The 20388-nt window shown below is 38.1% G+C and overlaps 1 protein-coding gene across 4 annotated transcripts in view; it reads right to left on the reverse strand.

Annotated features, from left to right (window-relative positions):
• Positions 1-20388, reverse strand: part of cni (protein cornichon) — a 154116-nt gene that overhangs the window by 128676 nt on the left and 5052 nt on the right. For 3 of the 4 annotated variants that reach the window (XM_090375450.1, XM_090375452.1, XM_090375451.1), the window contains exon 2: positions 6116-6184. In XM_090375450.1, coding sequence (XP_090231576.1) covers positions 6116-6184 — 69 coding nt within the window. Of the gene's footprint in view, positions 1-6115; positions 6185-19859; positions 19927-20388 lie in introns of those variants that run through there. The other variant, XM_090375453.1, reaches the window with a different exon arrangement.

Below are 20388 nucleotides of genomic sequence, written 5' to 3' on the forward strand. Positions count from 1 at the left end.
ATAAATTCCCGGCTGCATTCCTCTGACATCACTTCACAAAAGCATTTAACGTTATTAAATTTAAAAATATTACAAACTACGACCCAGTTCACTAATCTCCTTTACATTACATTCTGGCTTGTACATATTGTATAGTTTCATAGCCCCTTGACTCTGTCATGTCTCACAGTGTGGAAAGCTCGTGCCCATGGTTTGTCTATTGATGGAAGTATTATGTTTCTTGTCTTGTCATCATTTTTGTGTATTCTTATGATTTTGATTTCTTTAAAAATTGCCACTATTGACTTAAACATAAGGTAACTGTCCAGTCATCCGTCCAGGGGCCACCTGTGGTATGGGCTTGCAACCCCGGACTTCCCGAGCACTACTTTATTCACCTCCATTTCAATTACTTTCAGCCATTCTTTTCACTACATTTTATTTCTCGTGAGCAATTAGGCTGGCCGAAAGCAATATCGAGATGCTGTCTCTCTACTATCATTACTTGTTTCTTCTATTACAAAGTTTAGTGTCTTTTCCACACTGCTTTGTTAGTTTTTGTTTCTCCTTCTGCTGGCTTTTTGCTTCATCTGTTTAATTGCTCACTTCTCTGTCACATGGGTACAGTGCCAGATCACGATTTTACACTCCCCCCCCCCCACAAGGGGCTACTTCAACTGACATACATACATACACATATATATCACAAGTGAACACTTAGCTCTCCTTCAATCACCATTGACAATAACATCTTCCAGTACATACAGACAGTAAGTTCTCTTGTTTTTGCCCCATCTCTTAGATATTTTTCAGTTTAAAAATTTTATACTTTTCTTTCCACAGGTTTTTATTTGATTCTTCCTTCTGTTCTCTGTCGGGTCGACTATGATGTATACCGTTTACATCAAACAGAAATAGAGACCTGGATTATTGTTGTGGCTCCTACAATTTTCGCTGCTGACTCTCTGAAGAAGTAGTTAAAGTCCTAGGATCCACAGCTTTTGGTTCTTACAATTATTAATTGCATTTTATATTTATTTCAGGTAAATTGATTTTTTACTTACAGGTTCTCACTATTCTTCCACAATTACTACACATTATAACTCAACTCCACTATCATATACACAAATATACTGATTTTTACCTTTTTGTCTATTATTCATTATGGTTGCCAGTCCTTTCTGCATCTACCGTAGTTCCCGGATCCATAACCTGGTCTTATATACATTTATAAGTTTTGCATAAACACTTATAGCCCATTCCTGTTTGATAAAACTTTCGTAATTTCATTGCATCTTTATCTTTACACAGAGAGAGAGTGAGTGAGAGTGTGAGTGAGCACTGAATTATGACTACCTACCTAATACTTAGTAGGTCCTCCTTTTGCCCTCGGTACAACAGCTATCCAATGTGGCATTGATTCAACAAGACGTTGGAAGAGTTCGGGAGGTATGGCCAACCAAGCTGTGTAATGCGATTAGAAATTCAGGTATGGAAATGATTGGTGTATCCAGACACCTGATATGCCTTTCCATAGTGTCCTACAAGTGCTCTATGGGATTGATATTGTGGGAGTTCAGAGGCCAACTGATATGCTAGAAGTCAGAACTGTGTTCCTCAAACCATTCCTGCACAACAAGTGCCTGATGGTTTAGCACATAGCCATCTTGGAAGACACCATCGCCATTTGTGAAAAAATATAACATACCAGGATGTACACAGTCAGCAAGCAGTTGACAACAGCAGAGATCAGTGATATTTTTTTCCACATGCACCAGGGGTCCAAGTTCCTGCCAGTGAAACATGCCCCACATCATACAACCGCCTCCACCGGCCTACACTTTTGATACCATGCACGATGGATCAAGAGCCTCATGTTGTTGACGCAAAATCCATACACTACCATGGTGTGGAGTAAATAACTTGACTCATCGCGCAGCACACCTTCCAGTTTTTTAACATCCAACTTGCATGCTCTTTGCATCAGGCGAGTCTATTACAGCAATGAACCTTGATTAGGAGAGGATACCGTAGGGGTAGTCTGCTGGTATAGCCCATACATGCAAGCATGCGACGCATGATCATGCCAGATATCGTTCCGGGTTGGCCCACGTTGTATTTTGTATTGGGTAGTCAACAGTCCTGCGCCTGTGTGAGTCGTTGGACCCGGCACTCACCTCTAACATCAACCTTTTGCTGACCTTTGCAGTTTTGCCATCCAGTTGTTATTTGACCATTTTGACGCCAGTCCTGGTACACTAACTACGGCGGCTCTCAAACACCCCACCAGTTCATCAGTTTGGGAAATCGGAGGCACCAACTCGTCAATTTCCCACAATCTCTCCTTTATCAAAGTCCGATAAATCCTTCCTTTTACCCATCATGCTCAGAATTTTACTACCTACTGAACCACTGACACCTTACATATGCTATGTAAGTCTAACTCTGCACTCGTACCTCACGTGGTCAACGGGTCGCATTCAGTTTTCATAGGGGTGGTCATAATTCAGAGATCACACACACCCCCCTCTCTCTCTCTCTCTCTATATATATATATATATATATATATATATATATATATATAACAAAATTGATTGTTCCCTTGAAAAAATTCATTATACAGAAATATGATCTTTTCAACAATAAAAAATACTGTAAATTCAGAAATATAGTAAAAGATGAGAAATAAATCAGAAATAAATGGGAATGAATAAATTTTCTAACATTTGAAAACAATTTATTAATACATACATATTAAGAAATTACTACTTACACGATGCCCACAATTTATTAGTACACTTTTAAGAATTGTCTTAAAATATTTGGTTATTTTTTGTTGTACACTGGATTGTACTGTACACCATTCATAAAAATGTTTGAATTTGTTTAAACTTTAAAACACTCAGATATATTTTCTGTTATATTTTCTTCCTACTAAGGGTCTCGATGCAAAGTGCTACCAACATTTGTTTGGAAGGTTTAATATTGTTCTCATTTTTATCCAACTCATTGTCAATATTGTCACTAATTCTTTAAATACACTCCAAAACGTTGGAGTCACTCAGATATTCAGCTACTGCGACATCATTATCAACTTAAAAATTCGTCAAGAACAATTTCTCCACAAATCAAACCTTGCTTGGAACTCTTCCCAAGATTTCTCAATGTCATCTAGTAGTTCATCCCTTTTATCTCTGTTAATTAGCATTTTAGCAAAACCTGCTTTTGCAAAACAATTCTTAATCGTTGTTTTCAATACATCTTGACTCCTCACTTTCGCCAACTCTGATATGCACATCCACAAATCTATAACAGAATCTATAGGTCGGTTGGTTTCTATACTCAGTATATATATTTTTTTCAGTATGCACCTTCGGTAGTGCATTTTCAAATTCCTGTAATGCCTTGGTCCACTGGCTGCAGTCATGGCCAGATTTAAACTTTTTGTGCCCTAAGCTATAATATGTATGAGATCCTTCTCCCTTACTGTTTACCTGTGACAATATTAAAAAAGGATTTTTTTTTAAATGGAGCAAGGCCCCTTGCAATGTGAGGCCCTAAGCTGTAGCTTGTTTAGCTTATATGTAAATCCGGCACTGCCTGCAGTTAAGACAAATTATTCAGAAGGAAGAAAACAAGCTTCATACTTGTAAGTTTCGAAATAACCAATTGAAGGTGGGCAGGGCAGTTGTCAACAATCAACACAATTTTTCTGTTTTCTTTTGTCATCTTTCTATCGAAATTTAAAATCCACTGCTCACAAATTTAACTTATCATCCAAGATTTTTTGTGGTAGTTGTAGGCCAACTCTAACAACTTTACTTGTTTTGAAACATTGGGGTTGTTTACTTTTGCCTATTACCAAAAGCCAGTTTTTCATTATATTGGCAATAACCAAGACTAATTCTCTCCTTACTAATTTTACCACCTAAACATTTATCACCCTTAAAAGTCAGTGTCTTGTTCAGCAAACATTTAAAAAATAGATATGTTTCATCAACGCTGAATATGTCTTTGGACTCTTAGTCCCATATAATTTTTTCAAAAAACTGTTTCTTTCCAATTGGTATAGTCTTCTTCAATTGCAACTCCACTTCAATCAGAAATAACTTTTTCAAGTAAGCCATGATGCTCTTTAAATTTGTCCAGCCAACCAGAACTGGCTTGGAATGTTTTGTGTCCCAGAAAAGATGCGTACTCCATAGCCTTTTCTTTAATTAATGGCCCTGATATCAGCATGTTTTAGTCCCGAATCAACTACATCCACTTAAAAACTGCTTCATCTACATCTTCCCAAATGCATAATTTCACACGCTTCCAATCGGGTCCCGTTTCCTCAAACAGTTTGAGGATCAAAAAAGGGTTTATCAGAATGGTTGACACACTACCTGGCAGGAATACCAAATTTTAAAGCAATTTCTTTTTCCTTTTTTAACACTCCGATCTACACTATTAAGCACTTCCACTTTTTCACACTACACTCAAGGATTTCCTCTTACACACTAAGGTTACTCGCACAGCAGTAAAAACAAAGCTGAAATTAGGGACCACTTGTAGCTACCATGTAAACAGACAGGTGAAATTTAGTGAAAGTGTGGACGATTCATTTCTTCAAAACGCCGTGAATTTCAGAGATAAAGGAAAAATCGCTCTCTCTCCCTCTCCCCCCCCTAATAATCTAATAGGATGCTTCTGGTAGAAAACAGGTTGATCAAAGCCAATGCCCACGTTGAGAATATGCCAATGGCTGTGGACAGCTGACCAACAGGACTTCTCAGTGTAGTAGTGCATAAGTTGTATAGGTTTTACTTCTTTATAGCCATTGCTGACCCACTGCTGGGCAAAGGCCTCTCACAAAACCTTCCAACATTTTCTATCCCGTGCCGTGGTTGGCCAGTTTTCCCCTGCAGGGTTTTACAGGCACCATTAAATTGTAAAATGTTTTAGCTCTTATTCGTGGAATTAATGGCTTTATTAAAAGCTAAAGGGATTAATGCTTAACCCTTTCAGCTCTTAATTCGCACTTTCTACAGTATCAGCTTTATTGCCTAAAGGCCAGAGGTGTGAACGATGCATATGGAGGTCTCTTGAAATTAGTTCGTTATACGGAAACAAATTTCAATGTAATGACCAAGGGGAAATAGAAAAAAAAAAAAAAAAAAAAAAGTTTGCTATACAGAAAATTTCGTTATATGGAAGTTCATTAGAGAGAAGTCTGATTGTGAGTTTTTATATATTGTGTGAGTTTATATAAAAATAAAATTTTAGTGTATATTCATTTTTATATTTTCTTTTCAGAAAGATTTTTTTAAATAGCAATGGTAATTCTCAAAACTGTTTATTAAGAATACAACAGAATCTTGCTTTCACGGGGTTACATACCTGAAAATATCTGCAAGTAGCAGAGCAAGGGCCTATGGGAAATGGGGGAGGTTCCTTCCTAAGCTTGCAAGACACTTTTGCATAAAATATAGTTTGTAAATATTAATCGAACAGTGGCTATCAAGCCACTGTTCAGTTAATATCTAAAACATTAAATTCACCAGTAAAATAAAACTGATTTTGCATCCAGGCCAACATTCTGAGCAATTACTGTAATCTAAATAATGTAGACTGTCCAATGTAAAAATTTTCCAATTTTTTTTTTCAATGTAATATACAAGTAATGCCATCTTTTTCCCAATAAAAATATTTTTTTCCAATAACAGACCCCTTCAAGACACTACATTTCAAATAATTTCAATAACAGTCAAGAACCAAACTCATACTGTTATAGCACTTTCAATTAGAAAGAGCTCAGAAATCACCCTCTGAAGTCATTACAAACTTGTGAGACACCCCTTATACCTGAGACACCCCTTATACCTATAACATTTGAATATATGATATTTTCGTTATTATTAAAATTTATATTATTCAACATTATTAGATGAGAACAAACTAAATTACAAACCCCTGCTAAGACATAAGCAGCAACATGATAAATGATTTCACATAATACAGTAATTACTTATGCTAATTATAAAAGCACATAAAAAAATTGTACATATCTTTTCAAATTGCAGAAATAAACTACAAAAAAAAGGTGAAAGAAACTCCATATCTGCTACTTCAGGGACAAAATCTGAAAACTTACTGGATTTAAACTGTTGCACTGATCTATAGGATTCTTATAATCAGACTTCAGCTCATCAAAAGCAATAACCTGTTAAAAAAAAAAAAAAAAAAAAAAGTTAAAAAGTGTGAGTGCATGCATGTGGAGAAAGAGATAGAAGGAATATCACCAGTGTATGGTACCACTCTAGAAGTACAGCAACATTGGTAGATCATGATAAAATGCATACACACTGACCACACAGCACATCTGCATATATATATATATATATATATAAAAAAAAAAAAAACAACAACACAATGACTGGCAAAAGAAAACTGTAAATTTCAGAATGCCAGCAAACTGAAATTTAAAGAGAATAAAATGAAGGTAATCTAATGTAGACATGTATAGTGTCTTATTTATATAGTATCGGCGTAAATACACCATACTTAACCCATATATTTGAACTACATATGTAGCGTAGAGGGCATCGTTTTAATTGCATCTCATAATGTGGTTGCCTTCACAACGAGATAGCTACTATTGCATTACTTCAAATAAATAACGCTTCTCTACTGTTATTTATTTTCAGCGATACCACCACCCAGACGATCATTTCGAAACTGTGCGGCTTCATCATCAGTGGGCGGGCAGGTACCCAGGTAATACAACAAGCCATCACAGTTGCGAAGTTATATCCACATTATGAGAGATGCCAAAAGGGTGTGGTGGTAATGTATTTGAAAAATTAAATGCCCTGTGCATTTAATTTTGTTGTGATGACTTGTTGTATTACCTGGGTACCTGCCCGCCCACTGATGATGAAGCCACACAGCTTCGAAACGATCGTCTGGGTGGTGGTACCGCTGAAAATAAATAACAGTAGTCTTCTCTACTAGAGAAGCATTACTTATTTGAAGTAATGCAATAGTAGCTATCTCGCTGTGAAGGCAACCCCATTATGAGATACAATTAAAACGATGCCCTCTATGCTACATACGTAGTTCAAATATATGGGTTAACTATGGTGTATTTACACCGATACTATATAGTTAATTATCAAAACCCATAAGGATTATGCCCTGTGCATTTAATTTTCCAAATAGTATCTTATGTAGGACAGCACTTGAACGAAAGTTCAACTCTGTCTTTGTACACTGTGATAGTTACAGAGCACTGTAACAGGCCAGAAATGTGTGAAATGTTACGTTCGTGCAGTGTGTGTGTTGTTTACTTACTTGTTTCCGGCCGTTTTGTCACCAGGCAGGCGATCACCTGGAAAGCCTGGCCAGTGTCCGTCTACACCACGGGGAGGTAGGCCACAACTCAGCATGAACCATGGCCAACCTCAACAGTCACGCACTGAATGTCCAAAGATAGTTTGGAGTCATTCAAAAGAACCCTGTGCCAGCAACAATACACACACACACACTCCCAGGAGACAGAACAGCAGAAGACGAAGAAATAAGGATGAGAATAGCATAAAGTAAAAAAAAAAAAAAAAAAAAACATATATATATATATATTAGCATTAGCATTAGTAGAGGCATATGATGCAAGAAAGCAAGCTTATTCAGCATCAGCCAAAAAAAAAACCCCACTCCCATTTCACATATCTGTTCGTTCGAAATACCTGTCCAGTTGAGCTTTAAATTTGTTTAGGCTATCAACTTCTACAACAAGTGATGGAAGTCGGTTCCACCAACCAACCACCCGCTGGCCAAAGGCAAATTTCCGCACATCTATCCGACATCCGTCCTTCCTCAATTTGAATTTATGCCCTCTGAGGTGATTATTCTGAGCAAGATGAAGAATCCCATTGGCATTGAGCATGCTCAAACCATTCAAAGCCTTATACACCTCTATCAGATCACCTCGCCGGTGCCTAGTCTCCAGACTCTGTAATTTGCAAAACTTAAGCCTTTCTTCGTAAGAGCAACCCTTTGTTCCATTCACTAATCTTGTTGCCCTTCTCTGTACCCGTTCCAGCAGTTCTACATCCTTCTTGAAATGAGGCCTCCAGACCTTGTATACAGTACTCAAGATGTGGCCTAACCATTGCCTTATACAAAGGAATAATCACCTCCTTATCCCTGCTAGAAAAATTCCTGTATATCATTGACAAGACACCATGAGCTACTCTTGCAGCTCGTCTGCACTGCTCAGAGAACTTCATATCTGCCTGCACAATTACCCCCAGGTCCTTTTCATTCTCCACCACTGACAGTGTAGTACCGCAGAGTTGATACGTTGCTCTGGGGTTACTGTTTCCCATATGTAGTACTTTACATTTGTCAATGTTAAACTTCATTTGCCACCTCTCAGCCCATCTGTTCAACCTTTCCAGATCCTGTTGCAGCAGCATAGCGTCAGTAGTGTCCTTAACGACCCTGCCAACCTTTGTATCATCTGCAAACTTGGACATTAAACTTGATATCCCATCATCAATATCATTCATAAACACCGAAAACAACAACGGACCCAACACTGAACCTTGAGGAACTCCACTAATAACATTAGTCCACGTTGAGCAGTGTCCATTGATTACCACTCTCTGTCTTCTGCCACTCAACCAACCCCTTATCCATAGCAGCAATTTGCCTCCAATGCCACACTGCTCCAATTTGTGCAGCAGTCTTCCATGTGCAACAGTATCAAAAGCCTTTCTAAGATCCAAATATATAATATCAAAGTTATTCCCTGCATCCAGTTCTTTTGTGACTACATCATAGTATCCAATCAAATTGGTCAGGCAAGACCTGCCCTTAACAAAACCATGCTGCGTCTGAGCTATAACTGAATTCTTGTCTAGATGATCCTGCAGTGCTTCTTTAACCAGTGCCTCCATTAATTTACCTGGAACAGAAGTTAAACTAACAGGTCTATAATTACTTGTGTCAGCCTTTGATCCTCCTTTGTGAATTGGGGTTACATTTGCACATCTCCAGTCTATGGGTACCTCCCCTGAGTTCAAAGAAGCTCTCATAATTATGGCTAGGGGTTTGCATACTTCCTTTGCTGCCTCCTTTAATATAACTGGATAGATCCCATCCACCCCAGGTGCCTTTTTTATGTTTATCCTCAACAATCTCTCCTCCACTTTCCTCTCAGTTATTACAAAATCATCCAGCTCACTGCCAATGTTTACTTTACCTACATCATTCTCCTTCCTGAATAACTCCTCATGCGTGAATGTAGATGCAAAATACTCGTTTAGATTGTTAGCCACCTGAGCAGGATCCTCAACTGTTGAACCATCAATATCCAGTGGACCAATCTGATTCATCCCTTTCCTTCTCGAGTTCAAATATGTAAAGAACTCTTTTCTGTTTTTCTTTGCATCCTTTGCCAAGGATTTTTCGTAGTCTGCCTTTGCCTGCCTAATCTCCTTTGTGACTTGGTTACAGACCAACTTATATCTATCATAGGCTTCCATGTCACCCATTAATTTGTATGTATCCCATGCATTTTTCCTCTCTGCCACATGTCTCATTAATTCATCTGACAACCATTTAGGCCTAAACCTTGAACAATATTTCTTAGTTGGTATGTAAAGCCTGGTAGCCTCCAAGATTAGTTCCTTGAATGCTTCCCATTTTGAGTTTGCTGTTGGTAACATCATCAGTTGGTCCCACTGTATAGAATTTAAATACTGTCTCAGACCATCATAGTCGCCTTTACGAAAACAAAAACCCTTCCCTTTACCTCTGATGGTAGTTACCTCCTTGAGTAAATCCCACTTCAACACACTGTGATCACTGCCACCTAGTGGATCATTTATCTGCAGATTCTTAATGCATGAAGAATCACTACTGATAATCAGATCAAGAGTATTGCTCCCTCTTGTTGCCTCACGAACATGCTGATGTAGAAAACAATCATCCAATAAATCCACAAAAGCCTTGCTTGTGTGCGAGTGACCAATCCACAAATTCCAGTCAATATCTGGGAAATTAAAATCCCCCATTATAAGACTCTCTGATTTACTGGCCCACTCTATTTCCCTGTACAATATCTTATTATACTCAGAGTCATTAGGCCTATAGTACACTCCTACTCTCAATTTTAATTTCCCTATGCTTATGTCACACCAGACTGACTCGACACTGCCCTGTCCATCGATGTCGACTGGCTTCACTTCCTTGGACTTTACGTGTTTCTTAATTAATAGCATAACCCCTCCTCCCCTCCTGTCCTGTCTATCCTTTCTATACACATTGTATTCCCCAAATTCCAGTTCCGCATTACTTATATCTGTGTGACACCACGTCTCTGATATCCCAACAATATCTGCCTTTGATGTTTTGAGCAATACCTCAAATTCATCAAATTTATTTACCAAACTCCTAGCATTGGTGTACACGCAGGTATACATGCACCTGTTTCTATTCTTAGCTACCCTAACACAACCCATGTGTTTACTTGTACCGCAATGACTACCAGCAGTCTCTGAAATATCCTGCATCTTGTTTTCCAGGCTTCTGCTCATTTCAATAGAAGCAGCAAGAATCACTTCCACCTCTGCCAGTGGCTACTGTTAATCTATTAGTCCTTGTATCCCCCCCCCAACTAGCAGTTTTCCGACCCACCTAACACTGCCTCGACAGCATCAGCAAAAATTCTTGCACCCTTTCTATTTAAGTGTATCCCATCCCTGTAGAAGCTATCTCTCCTGTTAACAAGTACAGTCCAGGCTGAAAAAAATTCTACCCCTTGAGCCTTGCACAATCCCTCCAGGGCCAAATTGATCGACAAGGCTCTCATCATATACTCCCTCCTATCGTGTCTGGGCAGAATTGCAGACACTTTCAAGTTCAACCCTAATTCACGGCTTTTTTTCAACAGTGACCTGTACTTGATAAGTAATTCCGCCGGTCTCCTACTCTTAATATCATTAGTGCCAACGTGTACAACTATATCACCTTTTGTGCCCTTAAAAGATGATATCCGCTCTACAACGTCATCAACCTTTGCCCCTGGCAGACATACCCTGGTCCTATTCCACCTATCCTTTTTACAAAGCATGTTCCCCGTTTCCCTGACGAAAAGAATAGATGGCGGCACAGCCATATTTATTTATTTTTATTACATTTGCCTAACTTTTACCTCACATAATATAAATTAGTGGTAGTAGTGGGTTGATATGCTAAATAAGCAGCGCCTGTGCCGCCATCTATTCTTTTCCTTTCTATTATATAAGCTGGTTAAGCTTGCATTATGTCAGTGGTGTGGCTCTGATCTAGAGTGCTGTCTGTTCTATAGATTATTTTTCGCTGCATAAGGACCACCGCCATGCAGATCCTCTGCATTGGTTGATCTATCGGAGAATGGAAGGGTGGTTTGGTTCTTCGGTATTTCTGCCGTTGCGATGATTTGTATGACGATTGAAATGCAGCGATTCCATGACCATTATTGGCCTCGTGGTCCTCTGTCGATATGGGGCATGATGGCCAGTCTATCTTTTTGATTTATTATTTTGATATTTTAGTTTTTTGGTAGTTTCTTTAATCTTTTTTTGGTGATATTTCACGTCTTTTGGAACTGGTACCTTCGAGGGGGGTACCGCTAAATTATTTATAATTGGCATTATTTTAAATTTACATTTTTTATTAATTGGGTTTAATGACTTAATTGACTAAATTATACAGGGGATTATCGACTACCTTTTGGTCCTATTATCTCTACTTTCCCTTCCCTGTTTGTTTATTTTATATTATTTTGCGTTTTGTTTCGCTCTGTATTATTGCCGTACTACTGGCTGATGTTTTTATTTTAAATATCATATTTATTTTAATTATCAGATATATATATATATTATTCTCAAAAATAAAAAGAACAAAAATAAGCTCATCTAATGAAGAATAAAGAAAAATAACTGCAAAAGTAAAAGGAATAATTTTGCTACCAATGTCCCATCTCTTCTAAGAGGAAAAACTTTACAGCAAAAACTGTAAAAAAAGAAAAACTTTATAGGAAAAGAAAGAACAGAAGAGGAAGCTCAATGCTGATGGCATACCTCCTCTTGCTCAGACTATGCACATAAGAGGGCATAAATTTTAACTCAAAAAGGAGGGTTGCATGATAGATGTACAGAAATTTTCTTTCAGCTAGTGGGTAGATTGTCATTGGAACAAACTTCCATCTGGTATTGTGGAAGTGAATACTTTTAATAAAATAAGAAAAATTAGAGGGGATGGGTAGGTGATATGGGAAGTTTTTTTTGTTTATGCACACTTCCTTGCATTATTTGACTCTACTAATACTAGAATGTTCCTTAAAAAGTAAAAAAGAGCAAACCACTGGCCCTATTGTGGCATACCAACACACCAAATGATCAAATTCTAGATAAGAGACTTAAGATCTTCAGGACGTTGCTAAGGATGTAAACTTGATGAAATTCAAAACAGTCCTAATTAATGAAAAGAACAACAAAACAGCCAATCCTCACACAATCAAAGTGTTGTAACATCCAAAAACAAGGCACAAAGACCACTCTAATATAAAAATTACCTTCAAATATGAATCCTGTGAAGCTATGAAGAAAAGTAAAAGGTACCCCCCTGACTTAAGATCATAACCCCAGGGGCCCACATCTGGGGAGTATAGGCTTGAGACACCCAGGGTCGCTGGATATCATCATTCTTCTCTTTCTTGGTGATTCCCTTCTACTTTTGACACACACACACACACACACACACACACACACACACACACACACACACACACAGTAATTGGGGAATTTTCTTTTGGCTGGTGCAGCATAAGCCTCAGGCCTCCTTGCACCATATAGCTAATAATAAAATAAATAAATATTAAAGCAGGCAGCAAAGGAAGTAAGCAAACCCTTAGCCATAATTATGAGAGCTTCCTTGGACTCAGGGGAGGTACTCATAGACTGGAGATGTGCCAATGTGACCCCAATACACAAAGGAGGATCAAAGGCTGACAAGTAATTATAGACCTGTGAGTTTAACTTCTGTTCCAGGAAAATTAATGGAGGCACTGGTTAAAGAAGCACTGCAGGATCATTTAGACAAGACTTCAGTTATAGCTCAGACACAGCATGGTTTTGTTAAGGGGAAGTCTTGCCTGACCAACCTGATTGGATACTATGATGCAGTCACAAAAGAACTGGATGCAGGGAATAACTTTGATATTATATACTTGGATCTTAGAAAGGCTTTTGATACTGTTGCACATGGAAGACTGCTACACAAATTGGAGCAGTGTGACATTGGAGGCAAATTGCTGCTATGGATAAAGGGGTGGTTGAGGGGGAGAAGACAGAGAGTGGTAATCAATGGACACTGCTCATCGTGGACTAATGTTATTAGTGGAGTCCCTCAGGGCTCAGTGTTGGGTCCATTATTGTTTTCTGTACAGTAATACCCCGACTTACGCTACCCCGACTTACACGAACTCGGAGTTACGCGGTTCTCGTTTGGCAACGCTGCCGCCCACTATCTTCAAGGTCGTTTTTCATATGTTATCCATATACGGTGCGACGGCGGAGAATGAGAGCGAAAGATGAACAAAATTCAACTTTGTTGCTTTTATGTTTTTTATATCAGTGAAGGGAAAACACATTTCACCATAATAACGTAAAAACCAACACAATTCCAGCTATCGGTATAATCGCAAATGCAATTAGATAGAGTTTACTACCAGTTTATAACAGATTTCACTAGCAGAAACGCAACTGGATTTTTATTGTTTTATGGTAGTAACCCCTAGAAATGCGAGGTGTTAATAGTGTATCTCTGCCTTTATGGTGTTGTTTATTCAGTTGCTACATGCGCGCAGCTTTGTTTATGCGTATCCAGCGTGCCTCCTCGTTTTGTAATTGTTCTTTATTCCCTAAAAATGAGTAAAATACTTAATTAAAAGGTGTGAAAAGGAAGCGTCCTGGTGAAGACACTGCAGAATCAGAGAGAAAAAGAAAAGCAATTATAAAGCAATAAACAGAGGCAGTCTGGGTCAAAGATTCTTACCCGGGAAAATTTATAGTGGCCTCATACTATGGTTTATGGCCAAAATCACACTGGCCCACCGGGGTTTCCCCGGTAAGGCTTATGGCCAGTCCACCTCTGTCGATGGAGAAAAAATATGAAATTGTGAAACGCTTTGAGCGAAATGAAAGACCATGTGATATTGCACGTGCTACAGGCCTAAATGAAGCAACGGCGAAAAACACATGACAATTGCAAACTTGACAGTTGAAAATTGAAAAGGGCTCAATTGTAAAGGGCTTAAAAATTTTAGAAAACATAGCCTCCAACGAAGAACGCGTTATAGCTACAAAGCAAGGAATAAAAAAAATTATTAGCTTGCTACGAAGAAATTCTGCGTGAAAAAAAGAACGCGCTGTGTCGTCAGACGAATTTGTTAGATTTTATGAAGCCATCGACATCGAAATAACTTTTTTACGTAAGTCATTTGTTTTTTTTAATACATATTTTGTATTAATATGTATAAATAACTGCAATTTTATTAATATTTTTCTTCTAAACTAGTGTTTTTGTTAGTCCTTGGTCCCAATTAAGCAAAATTTATATGTATTTATATGCAAAGTTGTACCCCGACTTACGCGAATTCGACTTACGCGATTTTCGTCGGACCCACCTATCGCGTAACTTCGGGGTATTACTGTATTTATAAATGATATTGATGATGGTATATCAAGCTTAATGTCCAAGTTTGCAGACGATACACAGGTTGACAGGGTTGTCAAGGACACTACTGACACTATGCTGCTGCAAAAGGATCTGGAAAGGTTGAGCAGATGGGCTGAGAGGTGGCAAATGAAGTTTAACATTGACAAATGTAAAGTACTACATATGGGAAACAGCAACCCCAGAGCAACATATCAACTCTGTGGTACTACACTGACAGTGGTAGAGAATGAAAAGGACCTGGGGGTAACTGTGCAGACAGATATGAAGTTCTCTGAGCAGTGCAGACAGGCTGCAAGAGTAGCTCATGGTGTCTTGTCAATGATATACAGGAATTTTTCTAGCAGGGATAAGGAAGTGATTATCCCCTTCTATAAGGCAATACACACCTTGAGTACTGTATACAGGTCTGGAGGCCTCATTTCAAGAAGGATGTAAAGCTGCTGGAACGAGTACAGAGAAGGGCAACAAGATTAGTGAATGGAACAAAGGGTTGCTCTTACGAAGAAAGGCTTAAGTTTTGCAAATTACAGTGTCTGGAGACTAGACACCGGCGAGGTGATCTGATAGAGGTGTATAAAGCCTTGAATGGTTTGAGCATGCTCAATGCTGATGGGATTCTTCCTCTTGCTCAGAATAATCACCTGAGAAGGCATAAATTCAAGTTGAGGAAAGATAGATGTGCGGAAATTTGCCTTTAGCCAGCGGGTAGTTGGTTGGTGGAATAGACTTCCATCCCTTGTTGGGGAAGTTGATAACCTAAATAAATTTAAGGCTCAGCTGGACAGGTATTTCGATCGAATGGAGGGGTGAAGTGGAAGTTTTTTTTTTTTGGCTGATGCTGCATAAGCTTGCTTTCTTGCATCATATGTCTCTACTAATGCTAATGTGAATAACACACTCTGCTTATTCACCTAAGAGGAGCAAGTGATAACAGTTAAAAGAGACATCTCAAATACCTTTAGAAAATAAATTTATATTAGTTGAGTAGTACAGGACTAAGAGATATTGGCTGAAAATCCTTCAGGAATTCAGATTACATATTCTTTGCAATACGCACCAACCTAGAAGCTAACCAACCATTCCTTAGATATAAGAAGAGGGAATGATATGACTGCACAGGACAAGTATTATATCAAGCACTAACTTGCAATTTAACATAAACCTTAAATGTGATCCTCCCAACAGTTACTTTTATTGGCAACCTATTAGTAATGTTCATCAACAAATTTAAAATTTGCTTTTTTGCACAATAAAATGTTATCCATATATATTTTATAATGTAACGTACATTACTGACATTAAAATTTTGCTTTCTATCTGGTTTTTGAAAAACTTAACATAGTTGTTTTACAAATTTATTCAAAAATTGTTTAACATGCACAGAAAAAAAAAAAAATAATAATAATAAATAAGCAAACATAGAAAATGAATTTTTAAGCTAATATTACGACTCAGTTCATCAATAAAAAGTTGGTCGATAAGCTACACATATTTTTCTTTGATTTCCTATAAAATTCTGGCAGAGTGACTTGAAAGCATTCCATTCTGTTCTTTTTTTTTGTATACATTGAGGATGTCATATATATATATATATATATATATATATATATATAAAAAAAATTTGTCTTTAACATCTTGATTTGTACAGTAGTGAATATTCTCTTATTTTCATATCACTAAGTCCAGGACACACTTTATTTCACTCAATACAAGGAGAGACTGCTTCTACAGGGATGGGATACAAAGGGTGCAAGAATATTTGCTGATGATATCGGGGCAAAGTTAGGTGGGTTGGAAAACTGCTAGCTTGGCGGCATACACAGAAATACAGTGATGTTCAAAGAAAGTGCATCGCCCTTTAAAATTGTAATTTTCTTCCGAATAACGTAAGTATATGGCAATATTTCTTACAGATTGCATCAGATAAAATTGACACGCATAGGTGATGATTTAATATTGCATCAGCTGTTACTTGCAGCTATATAAGCATGCTCTGCAAGTGTTGCAGTCATTCCTTGACTGTGTCAGGGTGGTGAGTTACGTGCAGTTGACGCCACGAAGAAAGAGTGCTTTTGTTGCTTTATGTGAGGAAGGTAGTTCTTCCCATCATATTGCTAACAGTGTCTGTAATCAGTCGCCGATGAGTAGATTTCTTTCCAAACTCAAGAATACTGGTTCCGCTGATAGGAAAAAAGAAACCAGATGCAAACGAGTTTCTACGCCAAAACAGGACCGCGTTTTGAAGCGCTTATGCCTTAAAAACCGTAAAACTTCTTCGTCTGAGCTGAAAAGAGAATGGGAAAACATACAGGAGTGTTAGCAAGTGCGGTAACAGTCAGAAGACACCTCTTCAAAAATGGACATGTAGCCTGTTGTCCTAAGCCCCTGCTCACACAAAAAAATGAAAAGGGCTGGATTAATTTGGTGTAAGGAGCATGTCAAATGGACCCCCTAGCAGTGAAAGTCAGTTATTTTCTCGGATGAGAAGAAATTCAACCTGCATGGCCCTGATGGGAGACAAATGATTCGCCATAGACGTGGTGAAGAATACCATCCAGACTGTATGGTGTCTACAGTAAAATTCCCTACCAGCCAAATAATATATGGGGGTGCATTTCGTATCATGGAGTAGGTCACCTGTAGTTTATAAAAGGTTCCGTAAATGTCAATGGATACCTGACTAAATTGGATGGCAAATTGCTGCCAACCATTAGAGACCATTTCAACCTGCCAAGTAACTGCATCTTTCAGGAAGACTCTGCTCCTTGTCATCGGGCGAAAAGTAGGCACTTCTGTAGTTACTTTAGCTTCATTTCTGCATTAGAGGTTTGACAGTAATTGTCGAACCTCTAATGCAGTTTACATAATGTGTTTACATTTGTTACAGGTTAAAAAATGGTTGGAAGAATGGTCCATTACAACTGTTAGCTGGCCAGGAAACAGCCCGGACCTGAATTCTATATAGAACTGTTGGCATCGTGTGGAATCTGCAGTTGCCAGAAAGAAACCAAAGACCCTTTGTGAACTTCAGAAAGCCATAATTAGTGTTTGGAACCACGAACTGTCAGTTCTTCAGAAACAGACCTTGTCAATGCCTCGACGATGTGCTGCTATCATCAGGACCAGAGGCGGTTCAACTAAATATTAGTTTGCACCTGGTGAACTTTTCATTTTGTTTTCCATTTAAAATGATGCACTGAAGCAAACTGAGGGCTTCTGATAACATTTCAGCTATAATTGACATGTTTACTAAAACATGATGTATAAAGGTTGCAAATGCTCATTTTGGAATATTTTGAGTGCACCTGTCAAATATTACTTAGCTTTGCCTTAACTATAAATAAATTGTTTTTTTTTTGTTTTTTTTTGTTTCTATTTGTGTTGCTAGTCATTAATGTAACATACCATCATGAAAAAGAGTTAGAAATGTGAAATTTCTAAGTGATGCATTTTCTTTGAACACCAGTGTAGATTAACAGTAGCCACTGGCAAAAGTGAAAGTCATTCTTACACTGCTTCTACTGGAATGAGCAGAAGCCTAGAAAACAAGGTGCTGGGGATTTCAAGGACTGCTGGGAGTCATCGTGGAACAAGTAAATACATGGGCTGGGTAAGTGGAGCTAAGAATAAGAACATGTGCTGTGTATACTTGCATATATACCAATTCTAGGTGTTTAGTAAATAAATTTGATGAGTTTGAGGTGCTGGTCAAAACATTAAAGGCAGATACTGTTGGGATATCCAAGACGTGGTGTCACAGATATCAGAAAGGCAGAATTGTAGTTGGGAGAGTAAAATGTGTACAAAAAGGATAGACATGATAGGAAGAAAGGAGGGGTTATGCTGTTAGTTAAGAAACAAAATCTAAGGAAGTGCATCCAGTTGATATGGGTTGGAAGTACAATATTGAGTCAGTTTGGTGTGACATAAGCACTGGGAAAGCAAAATTGAGAGAGTAGGAGTGTGTTATAGGCCTAATGACTCTGATAAGTACAATGAACAACTGTACAGGAAAATAGAGTGGGCGAGGAAGTCAGATTGTCTTATAATGGGGGATTTAAACTTCCCAGATATTGATGGGAATTTGTTGGTTGGTCACTCCCACACTAGCAAGGCTTTTGTGGATTTATTGGATGATTGTTTTCTATAGCAGCATGTTTCAGAGGCAACCAGAGGGAGTAATACTGTTGATCTGATTATCAGTAGCGATTCTTCATGCATTAAGAATCTGCAGATAAAGGAACCACCAGGTGGCAGCAATCACAGTGTGCTGATGTAGGAGTCACTCAAAGATCTAACTACCTCAGAGGTAAAGGAAAGGGTTTTTGCTTTCATAAAAGTGACTACGGTGTTCTGAGACAGTTTTTAAGTTCTATACAGTGGGACCAACTGATAATGTTACCAACAGCAAATTCTAAATGGGAAGCATTCAAAAAATTAACCTTGGAAGCTACTAGGCTTTTCATATCAACTAAGAAATACTGTTCAAAGTTTAGGCCTAAATGGATATCAGATGAACTGAGACTTGTGGCAGAGAAGAAAAATGCATGGGATGTATACAAATTATCAGGTGACACAGAAGTCTATGTTAGATATAAGCTGGTCTGTAATCAAGTCACAAAGGAGGTTAGGCAGGCGAAGGCAGATTATGAGGAATCTTTGACAAACAATGCAAAGAAAAACAGCAGAGAGTGCTTAACATATGTAAACTCCAGAAGGAAGGGGATGAATCAGATTAGTTCACTTGATATTTTAGAAGCATCTATAAATTGTCTCAATTCTTCGGAAACATGTCTCATGTTCATTGCTGCCATTCGACCACAAACATCCTTACAAACAGCGAGTTCACCTTCTATTTGATAGAATTTATTATAATCTTTATTTTGAGTACGAAATTTTGTTACTTTCACAGAGATCTAGAACAGTGTTTCCCAAACTGGGGTCCACAGACTAGTTCCAGGGGGTCTGCGAAACAGAGGCCAATTGATGATAAATAAAGTTATTATTATATATTTATGTAAAAATAAGAATAAAGTTTAGTTGTTTTAAACATAAAACTTTGAATTTTATTTTCAGAAAACCCAGTGTTCATACACAGGTCCATAAACCTTTTTTTGATTTTTGAATGGGTCCGTAGATCTTAGTAGTGTGGGAACCATTGATCTAGAAGATTCTACTGTTGCAGCCTCAAAGTCAAAAGCTCTGCCTTTATTCTTCGGCAGTTCAATATCCCTGATTAAGCTCACTTTCTGTGATCTTATGTGGTTCAGAAGGATAAAAGGTTTGGACAAAACAGTGGATCCCTTGAAGTAGATGGCTGCTGTACTTCTTTGCATATATCAAGTTGATGTTTATCAGTGTCTTCATCAGAATGTACAAAAAAACAGTCCTGTCTTTCAGGAAAAGGTAATACTTCACCATGAGGCACGGGACAAATTGCAGATGGTATATTTGGGTATGTCACTGTCCATTTTTCTTCATTTGTCATCTCTTTTCTAATAAGAGGCACCATACAGAAGTAACACCCTGTGACATGATTTTTTGGCTCCCTCCACATCATGGGCACTGCAAAAGGCATAAAACGTCCCTTTTGATTCACCCACGCGTTGAGTGAGTTTTGATGAACAAGTAGTGCAG

This window comes from Mastigoproctus giganteus, chromosome 6 (genome assembly GCF_048544385.1).
Source record: "Mastigoproctus giganteus isolate SK-2022 chromosome 6, ASM4854438v1, whole genome shotgun sequence".
NCBI lineage: Eukaryota > Metazoa > Arthropoda > Arachnida > Uropygi > Thelyphonidae > Mastigoproctus > Mastigoproctus giganteus.